Here is a 16,089-nt window from a genome sequence, read left to right as displayed (position 1 = left end):
TTGAGCTCCCCTCACGTCAAGCCGTACTATTTCAAATGCTGTTTGTAAAGATTTTTGAGCATCCCTTTCCAAATTGGAAAAGGAAGCCATAACAACACTAGCTTCAAATCAATTGGTATATTTGAATTTCAGTGACAAAAATATCTCTTCCTGCAGTTTATCCCTTTCTCTAGAATGCCACTTGACACATATAAACTTTAAAGTATGTGTCTTTTAGTTTCACCTTTTATTAAAGTGAAGACATATGAACATATGGCAAGTGTCAGCTTCTGGAAACTTTTCAACCTTTCATTCATTATTGCAACTGGAAACTCAGAGGGATTTTAATGCAATTTCTCAGAGTATTAGATCACAGTGTATATTTAAATACATCAGAGAATTGCAACCTCAGTGTTTTCAAAATTCAGATTACTAATGTGAATACATCATTATTTTTCCATCAATAATAAGTGATGAAATGAAGTGTTAACTATGGACATCCAAGTCAATTCTAATGTCAGATAAATGAGGACACACATTTGCCTATCTTGAATAATCACCCCAACAGATGCATGAACAATAAGAAATAATGATTTTTAAAAGAAACAAAGCAGATATGAAATTAAAATCTAATTACTATTGGTCAAATGAGAATAACTAGTCCAAACAGTATTTTTTAACTGTACTAGTATCACAGTTATTGATCAGTGCCCCTATAAAACCTTTACTTCTATTAAGAGTTATGTTTAATCATAAAAGGATTAGTAAACCCTAAGAGAAAGAAAAAGAGTTGCCAAAAGAATGATGGATTTGTTTGTTTGTTTGTTTGTTTGGTTTTGAGATGGAGTCTCACTCTGCTGCCCAGGCTGGAGTACAGTGGTGTGATCTTGGCTCACTGCAACCTCTACCTCCTGGGTTCAAGCAATTCTCCTGCCTCAGCCTCCCAAGTAGCTGGGATCATAGGCACCTGCCACTATGCCCAACTAATTTTTTTGAATTTTTAGTAGAGATGGGTTTCTGCTATAATGGCCAGACTGGTCTTGAACTCCTGACCTCAAGTGATACTCCCGCCTCTGCCTCCCAAAGTTCTGGGATTATAGGCATGAGCCACCACACCCAGACACTTTTTTTTTTTTTTTTTAAGCCTACTAGGCATTTTTCCCAAACACAACTCTTTACTTATATTCATTTATAATTTCCAACATTAACTCTAACATATGTTGTCAGTGTTAAAAGGATACATTTCTGTTCAACTTTTATGCAACCTGACCTATTTCAATGTCCTAGCACACCTGTAGCCATAGCTCAGCTTATAGGTGATTATCACAGATCACAGTGAGAGGGAGGCATGATATTTATGTCAGAGGAATGTTAGCTGCTGATCAGGATTTCAGGAGTGGCAGTTAAATTTTTATTTGAAAAAGACACTAGGTGATTCTGAGGCTTTCTCTGAGTCTGGGAGTGAACTACTTTAGATTCTTCTTTATTTCTCTGAATAAGCCAAAATACAGAAAGCCAAATAAATAATTTCAACACACCCTCTATATGACTATACCTAGCTTTGCTAATGTTCTAATAGCCTAATGACATACACGTTCATGCAGAGTGTGATTCACAATCCGTTGAGGGCTAAATGTTTAAACTGAGATTTTTAACTGTTAATGTGTTACGTAGATACTGCTTCGGTGCATTATCATTAAACAAACTGCATATGCCTCTTCCAGAAGCTGACAAAGATGTGTAGATGTATGATAAGTATCCTTGGGGATACAGAAACAGAATTTGTTATGAACTTCAATATTGGCACTGAAAAACTTGGGAAAATTTTTGTATTGACCCAGAAGTTTTGGTTAGCAAAGCAATCTGGAATAGACTCTTCATATTCTTTAATGTGGTAATGCTTCCTTCCTCTCCCTGTGCACATACACACATTACCTAAATCATCTTTGCAAATGTGTGTGAACCAGAAGTATCCATGCTCTATCTGTCTGTGAAGGGCAATAACAAAATGTTACAACCCATTTAGCAAGAAACTATGCATCCTTTCTGCAAGTCTTTGCTTACATTTTATTTGCACCATTTTACTTCCTCTATAAATTTTATTTCATAGTTTTTGGTAATCCTTGGTAACATAAGTAGAGGGTACCCAGATGGTATCTCTTTCCTCCATAAGCTAGAAATAATATCTAATATAAATTCCAATCCCATCTTTTTATGATTTGGATTCTAAATTTTAGAAAGCAGCAACACATGCAAATATTGAAACAATGACTTTAGGCAAAAGAGATAGCAGCAAGATTTAAGTATCAGGAAGCAGCATGTGATTTATTTGATTCAGCAGTAATAGAATTAAAAGGATACCTGATGACACAGGCGTAGAGACCGCTGTCCTGTAGCAATGTTGGCCGGAACCAAATGGAGTCTTCTTCTTTGCTCATTCTACTTCCATCAAAGGCTATCGGCTCTTCAAAGTCTCCAGGACCAGAACTTTTGTACCACATCAAACTGAGTCCAGCACTTTGGGCAAGGGAGTAATTTGCTCTGATATAACCATAAAAGAGTGCACATTTGATTCGAACAGGCTCTCCCACCAAAACTTGATATTTCTTGATATCAATAGACCAATCGGTGCATCCATCAGCTATAGTAAAAAAGAGAGAAAGAGAGAAAAAGCATTAGAGGGAAAAAATAAGCAATTAAATTATTCATTCATCCAACAAACTTTTACTGAACATCCATATTGGGTCAGATTTTACTCTAGGCACAGAGCACACAGCAATGAATCAAACTAAGAATGGCCCTGCAAAGTAGTGGACTCTGCTAACAATATATTCTTCACTTAGTCTGCTTCTGCTGTTATTTATTATTAGTTTATATCAGTGTGCTGGTTATTGACTTATTGCCTCTTAGTTCTAAATGTACCTTTCTGCCTGCTTGGTGAAAATAGATCTGAGCCTTTGAGATATGTTTTTGTTTGCTAGCTGGCACTGAAGCTTTGTGGGGAGAGGGCAGTGGTGAGACGTTTCAGGAAGAAAGGGATTTGTTTCCTATTTTCAGTGTGCTCATTTGGCAGGCTCTTGCAGCGTGCAAGGCTTCTTCAGCACCTGGCTCCTATAGTGCTCGGCAGCCAGCTGCTTGGTGATGTTTCCCAGGTACGTTAGAGGGAGGGTCTCTTAACTTCAAGAGGACAGATTTCTGACAAATTCTGCTAGTATGGCAACTTAGTGATTATTGCCATTCAGTAAGCTATGGTTGTACCTTCCCAATAGAGTGCAGATCTCTGCTCTGGGTATGAAAACTTAGGGACTTTTTCTTAGGTGTGCTATCTTAGCCCTAGGGCTAATGGTAAAGATTCCACTATTCTTGAGAGCTCTCTTTTGCTATAGACTGAACATTTGTGCCCTCCCCTGAAAATCCACATGTGGAAGCCTTAACCCTCAATATGGCAGTAAGTGGAGATGAGGCCTTTCTTTGGGAGGTAATTAGGGTTAGATGAGCAGGGTCATGGGAAGGAGGCTCTTGATGGAATTAGTGACCTTATAAGAAGGGACACCAGAGAGCTTAACTCTTTGTCTCTCTCCACTTGTGTTTACAAAAAAGAGATCATGTGAGCACACAGCAAGAAGGTAGCCATCTGAGAGCCAAAGACCAAATTGGCTGGTACCATGATCTTGGACTTCCCAGACACCAGAACTACGATAAAGAAACATATTTTGTTTAAGCCACTCAGCCTACAGTATTTTATTATGGCAGCCTGAGCAAACTAATACATCTTTCTTTTATGCTAGCCAATCCCTTCATTACTATAATCCCCCATTACATTTAATAATTATTTGTATAAACTTTCATTGTTCAAATGACTGTTTTTCTCTGACTGGATCCAAACTGATACAATTGAGAATAAATGTTTTACAACCAAACAATATAGAAATCAACAAAACTGAGTTGAGTTCTGGTAGTATTTTTTTCCCAGCCAGAGACAGAGGTAAGCAGTCACTTGGCTCTGACTCCTGGGAGAATCGGAGAAGTGTAAACAAAAAACCATGGTGGGAAATTGGGAGGATGGGGGTGGGGTATGATTAGGTTTTCTGTGTTTTCTGCAGGTACCACCTTCCAAATGACATCTTGACACCATTTTTTTTATCTCGCCTCTCTCGGCACACACATACAAAAGGAAAGGTTCCCACAGGGCAGGTACATCATCATCATCATCATCATCATCATCATGGAGAAGTTATGAATTTACTGTTTAGACAGGGCAGTTGCCCAACACTTAGCAAGAAAATCAATTTGGCATTACTCAGAGTATACAAATGTTGAGCAAAAGGGCAAAGACTGAGAAAACAGGACCTCTGACGGCAATAACATTTGAGTATTGCAAGCAGGGTTAAACTCACTACAAATTAAAAGGAGGGCAATCTAACAGCTCTGAGAACAGGATAAATAATGTAGTACGCAAGGTAAGAAAAATGATCTAGATGAAAAGGAAGATGTACATTATAGCAAAGAAGACACATAATATCATGTGGAATTAATTATCTTCATTTATTATCTTAAAATTATATCTAACATCTAAGAAGCACTTAACTATGTGCCTGGACTTTATAAACTTTTATTTACCCTTCACAGAAATATAAACGGAGGCATCTGAACTTGCTCTTCCCTCTGCCTAGAACATTTTTCGCCAGACAGCTCATGGCTTCCTCTTTCTTTCTCGCCAAGTATCACCTCCTCAGAGAGGCCTTTTGCCTTCCCATCCTGGTCACCTGATCCAGAGTATGCCTTGATATTTTTTTCACAAGACCTATTGCTATTTGATGTTATATTATATATCTACTTTGCTTTCTGTCTTTCCAGTTGAATGTAAACCCCTTGAGAGCAGGGACTTTGTCCTTCTCACTTCCCTTTTTAGACACAGTGCCGAGAATAGTGCCTGCTAACGAGTTCAGCATACATTTACTAAATGAATGAATGAATGAATGAATAAATAAACAAAATAAACAATTGAATTACCACATTATACAGTTGAAGAAACTCCATGTCAGTTAATAAGGGTGAGTGCTGGGGTTCTCACCCAGCTATACCTGAACCTAGAATTAATCCTCCCTACTGCCACATATTGTTTTTTAATAAAGGTGAGAATTTCACAGCATTCTTTGATTTAGTTAATTTCAAGTACCAAATTTGAGGCTAAAATTTTGACTAAAGGGCTGTACTGAGGTACTATCTAGAGTAAATATGCTGGAAGTTGGTGGACATCATCAGTGTCTGAGTCATTGTCATCATTCCTGTCAATGACTACTGTAGAGCCAGCATAACATGTTAAATAGGATTTAAACACTACACAGAGATGTCCAAGTTATATAATTGCATATAATATTTATTAAAACAGTTGTGCATCTTTCCAATTTCATACAATGAATCCTAGGTGGTAATTTTTAAAACAGTTATAATTCTGATTATAAGTGTAAAATTATTTTGTTTTACCACTATGTAAATTACAATAGAATCAAGTTAATATAACTGGCACTAGCTGTCATGGACGGTATCGCTACCAGTGAAAAAGGTTGAAATACCTTCAAGGTAGCAGTATGTAAACAGTAAGATAAAATTATTCAAGTCTCAGAAGATTTGTAGTATAAAGCAAAATGCTTGAAGGTAAGCAAAATGATTAGTCTAGAAAGTTTTAACAAGTTAGTAACAAATTAGATCAAGAGAAAAGAGGAAGAGTTGTACTGGGAATACATATAGATATTATTACACACTTTTAGAATACGCTTTCTGAGAAAATGTTGGAAGAAAATCACAAATTTTCCTTAAAATTACTGTTATTAAATACTTAAATATCAGTGAGGAAAAGAAGTTTCAAATGGTTCAACGTCACGTGCCAAAGAAAAGTTAGAGGTAAAATGAAGAAATCGTACTTTGGACATTAGAGACACTTGGTGTTCATTTTATTATGGAAACAGATGGAGGATGGCTCAGGAGGTTTTACTACCCTTTAACTAAATGCATGCTGTTCAAAAATAAACTATCGAATTAAAATGGTTCAATAATTCTTGGAAAAAGATGGCAAACACTATAAAGAACAATTCAAGACATAAATTATTTGAATAAAGTCATTTAAATGAATGATGGTTTAAATAGTTACAACAAAGCCTTTCACTAAATGAAAGAAGTGATAAAGGGGATATATCTTTTTCTTTGTTAACATTTTGCCTCATTTGTACACATGTTCTCTCTTGTATGTTGCATTATTGTTTCTAAATCAACTGAAAATAAATTAGAGGCATAATGACATTTCATCCCCAAATACTTCAATATGTATCTCCTTGTGAATGAAGAGTAAAAATATAGCCACAAAGTATATTTTTTAACCTTGTGTAGTGAGACATTTTAAATCTTAAAAAGATATGTGATAACTTAAAATCTAACTCTTGATGAACAGAATTGCTGTTGATCCATTCAGTTTTTTCTTAATTCAGCACACAAGCTCTGTTGGCTTGGGAAAAGTCATTCCAAAAGCATATTTCTAGACACCGTTGATTTCATTACACATTAATTGTATTTAATTTCTATAACTTTTATTGCTATTATTTTTTAAAATTATCATCAGGTAATTGTGTACACTGGTAGTATTTAATCTCTTTTTCTCTCTTTTAGAATAAAATACCCTTCTATAAGCCTCAGAAAATTTGCTATTGGTACTTTCCTTCTCTGATGGGAGGATTCTATGGAAATACTCTAGTTCAACATTTCTCTGCAGTACATGTTCTTTCACAGCCAATGGGAGTTTATTAAGGAAGTCATAAAGTTACATTGGGGAGTAGGAATAAGAAGTACCATGATCATTCATTTTTGTTACCACCCATACAGTTCTGGGATCATATATGAAGACAAGAGTGAAATTAAGATTCAGAAATAATTTCTTTACTACGGATGTACTATGAACAAAAGCTACATATGTAGCTTTTGTTTAGCTTTTGTTACAAAAGATTAAAGATTAGAGAAAGTACTTCTAACTAAGTCACTATTACTACATATGTAAGAGCTAAAAATATTTCCATGGTAACAAACTCGGTTTGAATTCTTTCAAAAAAGTCTAATAATATAATTTATACATGTTGCATACTAATATGAAAATGAAATACTATATTTATAAAAGGATAAGTTATGTTATTTTAAAATAAAATTGAGTATCCCTAATCAGAAAATCTGAAACCCAAAAATGCTCCAAAATTCAAAACATTTTTAGTGCCAGCTGACATGATGCCACAAATGGAGAATTCGAAACCTGATCTTATGTGATGGGTTACAGTGAAAATGTAGGTTCACACCACGTAATTTATTTAGCATCTCCATGGAAAATATAAAATTACCTTCAGACTATGTGTATAAGCTACATATGAAACATAAATCAATTTCATGTTCAGACTTAGGTCCCATCCACAAGATATCTCATTATATACTGTATATGGAAGTATTCTAAAATTTGAAACAGATCTGACATCCAAAACACTTTTTCAGAAAAAATAATACTCAGTCTGTGTCTACTTGAGTAGATACCTTGAAATAATAACTGAAAACTAGGGATAGCAATTCTCACTTTGCAGCAACTCTTGTTGTTGGAGGAACAAACAAAAAAAAAACACCCCAAACTTCTAACTTTGCCTTTTTAAAAGCTCTACACTTCATTTTGGCTGAGAAAAATTCTTCATAAAGGGTTCTCTTCCTTGTATGTGTCTACATGTGAACAAATCCTCAATGTTTTAGGTTAATTTTCTCCAAACAATCTTTTAACAGTTAATTTGAAGGTCCCATGCATCTGGGTGGGATCATGTTATTCCTGCCTCGCATTTAGTAAATTCAGCTTAAGGCTTATTGTTTTTGACTCTTCATTTTTACTTTTCTTAGTGTTTAGAAGTGACATGAGAAAGTACCTAACACAGTACATGGAACATAGGGGATGTTCTGTTCTCCATTCCCACACTGAACAGGAGCAGAAAAAAGCCCTGCTATTTAAGCAAACACAAACAGATACATCTCGTGCTACAAGAAAATCTGGATTCTCATTTACTTTTATTAGTCTGGGCATAAGAAATTGATACAGATATGTAACATCTTGGTACATATGGTCCACCTTTGACTTTAAATACTTTTTTCATTATTTTGATTATTTAGTTATCCTGAGTTCTCTAGTTAATACATACTTTCATTAGCATGTATCATATTAAATCACTATTTGCTTACATGCATTTCATTGATCACTGAAGTGTGGGGACTCTAAAAAGTAGGACTTTGCCATATCTCTATCTTTATGTCTCTATCTTTATCTCTATTTCTATCTCTGTCTAGCTACCTGTTTATCTACCTATGTATCTATCACCTATCTAAATCTCAAACTGGACCCAGCAGCATGTGCCTGTAGTCCCAGCTACTCAAAAGGCTGATGTAGGAGGATTACTTCAGCCCAGTAGATTGAGTCTAGTCTGGGCAACATAGCGAGACCCCATCTCTAAAAAAGAAAAAAAAAACTAATTTAACTCTAATTATAAATTTAGAGCTATTTCCATATCTGTATCTATTTGGGGCATAATAGACAATCAATAAATGTGTGTTGAATAAATTAGTGATTAACTAAATAACTGTTCACTTAAATGGGTATTGAAAATGTATCTCTTTGGTGTTAGCACAATCACTAATAATTATTGTTTATACAAATTTTAACCCTAATAATTTAAAAATAGCAGTATGCATTTTTCCTTTATAATATTGCAAAGCGATACAATTTTTTAACTCAGAATAATTTGATTTCACAAAACTGAGTGTACTTCAGAACTCAGTAATCCTTGCTGATATATTAAATACAGTTTACTGTTTTACATTCACTAAGCATACTATTATATTATGTATTTAGCTCATGTATGTCTCCACAAAACCCTCTATTTGGGGAAAAACTGATAAGAATATGTTCAGACAGTTTGGTCAAAAAGTATTGCCAGCTTCAGACATTTTATTCCTTTGGGACACTTGTTGGACACTGGCTTAAATATCAACATGATGAGTAACAGATCAAACAAACACTGATCAAATTGAATCCTTTTCCCAATTTAGAGGAGCCTCACAAGGAATGCCTGTTAGATGGCAGGACACCTACCCTGGAAATTGATCCTTTAAAGAGAAAGTAATAGGGTTCAAGGCATAGATTAATTTTGTTTTTGTTTTAGAGCATATGTAAGAACAGAATCACACTTTTCAAGATAGCAAGTTAAAAAAGGTCTTTAAGTTTTAAAACAATCCCAAATGGACTATTGTTTTCAGCAATGAACACATATAATAATCGTGCGTTAAAGTTCAAGTCATATATTGGTGTCAATCCACGTTATAGACCACATATGATATGCAACTTACTCTTCTATGACAAAGATTACCGAGAGTAGCATACCCCTTGAAGATATCATTTATAAGTAGGAACAGACTTGTCAAAAACCATGTATAGCACAAGAAAGAATGAATAAAATCTGAGGGCAAAGATAACATTACTCAGGAAACATAAAGCAAGAAGTTTGTTTTACCTTTCAACCCAGAACTATTTTCCATTTCACATATGAATTAATGAAGCAGGAAATATGACTAGGAAGATCAAAAAGGATTTAAGAAAGAGATGAAATTCAAAATGTGCCTTAGTTGAAAGCTTGATAATACAGAAGAGAAAACTGCAAGCCAATGAGACATATCAGCTAATAGGACAGTCAAGGGTAAGGTTCTGAAGTAGTGGAGTGGTGAGGGATACAGAAGAGTGTAAGGAAGTGAAAATAAGTTCAGAAAACACAAGTTTGGCAAAACACCATGCCAAAAAACTTGAACTTACTTCCGTAGCTCAGTAGTTTTCAATTTTATTGTGCATCAGAATCACCTGGAGGACTTTTTAAAACACAGAGTTTTGTGCTTCCCTCTGAGTTTCAGATTCAGAAGGTCTGGATTGGGACCTAAGAATTTGCATTACTACAAAGGACCCAGGTGATACTGTTGGTCCAGGGATGACACTTTAAAGAATACTGCTAAAACCAATGTAGAAAGTGGCAAATGTCTGCAAAAGAAGTCATATTATCTTATCTACATTTTAGAAATAGCACTTTCAGGACAGTATCGAGGATGGATTGGATGGGGATAGCTAGGAGTTAAGGAGGCAACTCAGAATGTTCTTAAAATAGAGGTTAAAAAAAAAAAGAAGTAGCAAAGGATATGACAAGGAAATGTGGGAAGAATTGGCAAGATACTGAAATTGATCAGAAGGGAGAGATGAAGGAGAAGGAGGAGTCTAGGATGACTCTGAGACTTCAAATCAGGAATCCAGAGAAGACTGTAGCATTATTAATGGAAATGAGGAACAGAAGAAGATTCAAGGCAAGAGGTAAGTGTGGTTGAGGCCAAAGTCTTGTTTGTTAGCTTACTACACATTTTCTGCCTTCATTACAGGTGTTTATATAGCAGAACGTTATTGCTTGTACTTTCTGGTATGTTCAACAAAAGCACTGCCATGTATCCTTTTCATATTGTGAGCTCTGCTGGACATTCAAGCCCCTGGCATTAGAGAAAAATTCAAGGGAAATGAGAATGAAGTCTGTTGTGTATTTTAATATGCATATGCTTTCAGATGAATAATATCATACAGATTAATTGCCTGTTTGATTAACTTCTTACAGAGATTGTAGGGGAAAATTAGACACACACAGCTTGTGTATTGCTCCGCCAAGTGAATTTCTAAGTGAGAATTTTTAAAAAGGTTACGACCATTTTTAAGTGATGCTGAGTCTATTTTTTATTACAGAATAAGTCTCATGAAATATATAATATATTGTAAATGGATTAGCTGTACATACAAATGTTTTGGGCATTCATCTACATTCATACGTGTAATCACATATTTATTATGATGGGGATCTGTTGACATACTGCATTTTGTTCAGAGTATTACAAAAATTTTTCTGTGCATCTCTTTCAGGAACTTTCTTTCTCATTTTTGTCATACATATAATTATATTCATCCATGTTATCTGTTTAGTACTTCTTCATTTTCACAGCATTTTCATAAACACTCTCAGACTCAAGTAAGAAAAAAGGGGTGATAACCTGAGGAAAAATTATGGGGATATTTATGTAACTTTGCATGTGTTTCTTTTTCCAAATGTATTGAGATATAATTTACAAATAAAAATTGTATATATTTAAGGCATACAATGCGATGTTTTAAGACACATATATATTTTTAAATGATTAACAAATTCAAATATAGAAGATTGTTTTCATGGGCATGGGCAACCCCACCCCCACCATGCCACTACTGCTGCCAGTGCAAACACGTGCATGAATACCAGCAACCCTGCTTCTGCCACCACTGGTGTGAATGTGTGCACAAGCACAGGAAACCCTGCCTCTGCCAGTACCCCACGCCCACCACTGCAGGTGCAAGCGCTAGCACATATGACAGCAACCCTGCTCCCACTGGTGTCCCTGGTCAGCTGAAAAATGTACCCCACCACACATGCTGTGGCTGCTGGCACACCCAAGTGAGCACAAATCCCACTGCTACTGACCCAACAAAGTGCTTTGGCCAGCACTCTCCATCAGCATGTTGTGGCCAGTGGACCAAGAACAGTTAGATCCCTCCAGTACAACAAGTTCTTAACCTCAAGGGGCTAGAGAGCAAAGGCAGGGGTCTGGTAAAAGCCCCTCAGAGTTAGAACACATAGCCCAGGAATGCTGTGTTGAGCCTTGACCCCTAAAATCTTCCAGAAAAGAAGCCAATTGACTGAACCCACCTTATACCACAATCAAACCCCCACTGGTATCATAGAACATAAAAGCAAAAAGTGCCATTCAAAGGATGGCAACTTCAAAGACTGAAGGAACATTAACCCACACAGATGAGAAAAAAACAGTGCAAGATATCTGGTAACTCAAAAGGCCAGACTGTTTTCTTACCTCCAAACAACTATGCTAGTTCCCCAGCAATGGTTCTTAACTAGGCTGAAAGGCTGAAATGACAGACATATAATTCAGAATCTAGATAGAAATGAAAATTATCAAGATTCAGGAGAAAGTTGAAACCCAATCCAAGGAATCTAAGGAATACAATAAAAAGATACAAGAGCTGGAAGGCAAAATGGACATGTTAAGAAAGAATCAAACTGATCAGATAGAGTGGAAAAACTGACTTCAAGAATTTCACAATACAATCACAAGTATCAGTGGCAGAATAGACCAAGCTGAGCAAAGAGCTTTAAGACTGGTTCTCTGAATTAAGTCAATCAGACAAAAATAAAGAAAAATAAAAAAGAATCAATAAAACCTCTAAGAAATATGGAATTATGTAAAGAGATCAAATCTCGGACTCACTGACATCCCTGAAAAAGAGAGAGAAAAATCATATTTGAGGACATCGTCCACGAAAGTTTCCCTAACTATGCTAGAGAGGCCAACATTCAAGTTGAGAAAATGTAGAGAACCTCTGCAACATACTGTACAAGACAATCATCCCCAAGACACATAATTATCGGATTCTCCAAGGTTGAAGTACATGAAAGAATGTTAAAGCCAGCAAGAGAGAAGGGGCAGGTAACCTACAAAGAAACCCCATGAGGCTAACAGTAGGCCTTTCAACAAAAACCCTACAAGCCAGAAGAGACTGGGGGCCTATATTCAGAATTCTTAAAAAAAAAAAAAAAAAAAAAAGGAAAATCTAAACAAGAATTTCATATCCAGCCAAACCAAGCTTTATAAGTGATTGAACCAGGGAGAAACCATATTTTTGAACAGAACAGTAACAGAACAGAACAATAATGAGTTCTGAAATTGAATCAGTAACAAAAAGCCTACATACCACAAAAAGCCTAGGACCAGACGTATTTACAGCTGAATTCTACCAGATGTATGAAGAAGAGCTGGTTCCATTCCTACTGAAACTATTCTAGAAATTGAGGAGGACAAACTCCTCCCTAATTCATTCTATGACACCAGCATCATTCTGTTACCAAAACCTAGCAGAGACACAACAATAACAGCAAAGAAAACTTCAGGCCAATATCCCCAATAAACATAGATGCAAAAACTTTCAACATAATACTAGCAAACCAAATCAAGCAGAATGTCAAAAAGCTAATTCACCATGATCAAGTAGGCTTCATCCCTGGGATGCAAAATTGGTTCAACATATACAAATTAATAAATGTGATGTACCACATAAACAGAATTAGAAACAAAAACCATATGATCATCTCAATAGATGTGAGAAAGGCTTTTGATAAAATCCAACATGCCTTCATGGTAAAACACTCAAGAAATTATACACTGATGGAACATATGTCAAAATAAATAGAGCCATCCATAACAAACCCATAGCCAACATCATACTGAAGGGGCAAAAACTAGAATCATTCCCCTTGAGAACTGAAACAAGACAAGGATGCCCACTCTCACCACTTCTATTCAACACGGTATTGGAAGTGCTAGCCAGAGCAATTGGGAATGAGAAAGAAATAAAAGGCATCCAAATAGAAAGAGAGTCAAACTATCCCTGTTTGCAGAGACCTGGAAAACCCCATGGTCTCTGCCCAAAACTCCTAGATCTAATAAACAACTTCAGCAAACTTTCAGGATATAAAATCAATGTACAAAATCAGTAGCATTTCCATATACCAATTATGTCCAAGCTGAGAACAAATCAAGAACACAAGTCTGTTCACAAGAGTCACAAAAACAAAAATGAAACCACAGGAATACAGGTAACCCGGGAGATGAAAGATTTCTATAAGGAGAAGTATAAAACACACTGAAAGAAATCAGAAACACAAACAAATTGAAAAACATTCCATGCTCATGGATAGGAAGAATCAATATTTTTAAATGGCCATACTGCCCAAAGCAATCTATAGATTAAATGCTATTCCTATCAAACTACCAATGACATTCTTCACAGGATTAGAAAAAAAACTATTTTAAAATTCATATGGAAGCAAACAATATATGGAATACTCAAAGCAATCCTAAGTAAACAACAAAGCTGGAAGTATCAGATTACCTGACTTCAAACTACACTATAAGGCTACACAGTAATCAAAACAGCATGGTACTGGTACAAACACAAACACACAGACCAATGGAACAGAATAGAGAGCCTAGAAATAATGTCACACACCTACAACCAGCTGATCTTTGAGAAAGTTGACAAAAACAAGCCATGGGGAAAGGACTCCCTATTCAATAAATGGTGCTGAAATAACTAGTTTTAATATGCAGAATATTGAACTGGACCCCTTCCTTACACCAGGTACAAAAATTAACTCAAGATGACTTAAAGACATAAATGTAAAGCCTAAAAGTATAAAAACCCTGGAAGATAATATAGGACATTCCATTCTGGAAATATGCCCTAACAAAGATTTCATAATAAGGACACCAAAAGCAATTGCAACAAAAGCAGAAGTAAACAAATAGGACCTAATTAACTAAAGAGCTTCAGCACAGCAAAAATAAATAAATAAATATAAAAAAGCAAAACCAAACTATCAACAGAGTAAACGGACAACACACAGAATGGGAGTAAATATTTGCAAACTATGCATCCAACAAAGGTCTAATATCCAGAATCTACAAAAAACTTAAACAAATTAACAAGCAAAAAACAAACACCACCATTCAAAACTGGGCAAAAGACATTAACAGACACTATTCAAAAGAAGACATACACACAGCCAACAAAGCACATGAAAAAATGCTCAACGTTACTAATCTTTAGAGAAATATAAGTCAAAACCACAATGAGATATTATCCCACACCAGTCAGAATAGTTATTATTTAAAAGTTAAAAAATAACAGATGCTGGCAAAGTTGTAGAGAAAAGGGAATGCTTATACACAGCTGGTAGGAAGGTAAATTAGTTCAGCTACTGTGAAAAGCAGTGTGGCAATTTCTCAAAGAACTTAAAGCAGAAATATCATTTGATCCAGCAATCCCATTATCAGGTATATATCCAAAGGAGTATAAATCATTCTATCATATGCAGCCATCAAAAACGATGAGTTTGTATCCTTTGTAGGGACATGGATGAACCTGGAAACCATCATTCTCAGCAAACTAACACAAGAGCAGAAAATCAAACACCGCATGTTCTCACTCATAGGTGGGTGCTGAACAATGAGAACACATGAACACAGGGAGGGGAGCACTACACACTGGGGTCTGTTGGGGGGAAATAGGGAAGAGACAGTGGGGGGTGGGGAGTTGGGGAGAGATAGCATGGGGAGAAATGCCAGATACAGGTGATGAGGAGGAAGGCAGCAAATCACACTGCCATGTGTGTACCTATGCAACAATCTTGCATGTTCTTCACATGTACTCCAAAACCTAAAATGCAATAAAATAAATTTAAAAAAAAGACATATGTGTTTGTGTGTTCATCACAGCACTATTCACAATTGCAAAGGCATGGAATCAACCTACATGTCCACCAACGGTAGAATGGATAAAGAAAATGTGGTACATATTTGCCATGGAATACTACACCGCCATAAAGAACAGTGAGATCATGTCCTTTGCAGCAACATCAATGGAGCTGGAGGTCATCATCCTAAGTGAACTAACGCAAGAACAGAAAACCCAATACGGCCTGTTCTCACTTATAAAGTGGGAGCTAAACATGAAGTATACGTGGATACAAAGAATAGAACAGACAACAGAGCCTACTTAAGAGTGGAGGGTGGGAGGAGTATGAACATTGAAAACTACCCATCAGGTACTATGCTTGTTACTTTGGTGATGAAATAACCTGTACACCAAACCCCCATAACACACAATTTACCTACATAACAAACCTGCACATGTAACTCTGAACATAAAATAGAAGTTTTTTTTTTAAAGTTAGTTAATTCTCTCCAAAATGTTATATAGATTTAATACAATGACAATCAAATTCTAATTCTAAAATTCACCTGAAAATGTTAAGTACCTGCTATATTCAAAACAACTTTTTAAAAGAAGAAAACTTGAAGTCTTATGCTGATTTCGAGATTTATCGTAAAGTTACCATAATCAAACTAGTAAGTCTTGTC

General features: G+C 35.8%; 1 protein-coding gene across 1 annotated transcript in view; it reads right to left on the bottom strand.

Annotated features, from left to right (window-relative positions):
- The window catches only part of IL1RAPL1 (interleukin 1 receptor accessory protein like 1), a 1,311,893-nt gene that overhangs the window by 630,135 nt on the left and 665,669 nt on the right, over positions 1 to 16,089 (bottom strand). The window contains exon 3 of the mRNA XM_032285796.1: positions 2,341 to 2,620. Within this exon, the coding sequence (XP_032141687.1) occupies positions 2,341 to 2,620 (280 nt within the window). The remainder of the gene's footprint in view (positions 1 to 2,340; positions 2,621 to 16,089) is intronic.

This window comes from Sapajus apella, unplaced genomic scaffold (genome assembly GCF_009761245.1).
Source record: "Sapajus apella isolate SASKATOON/1434 unplaced genomic scaffold, GSC_monkey_1.0 scaffold17, whole genome shotgun sequence".
Classification (NCBI taxonomy): domain Eukaryota; kingdom Metazoa; phylum Chordata; class Mammalia; order Primates; family Cebidae; genus Sapajus; species Sapajus apella.
Note: the sequence above shows the minus strand (reverse complement) of the source record. Positions and strands in the feature narration are given on the sequence as shown.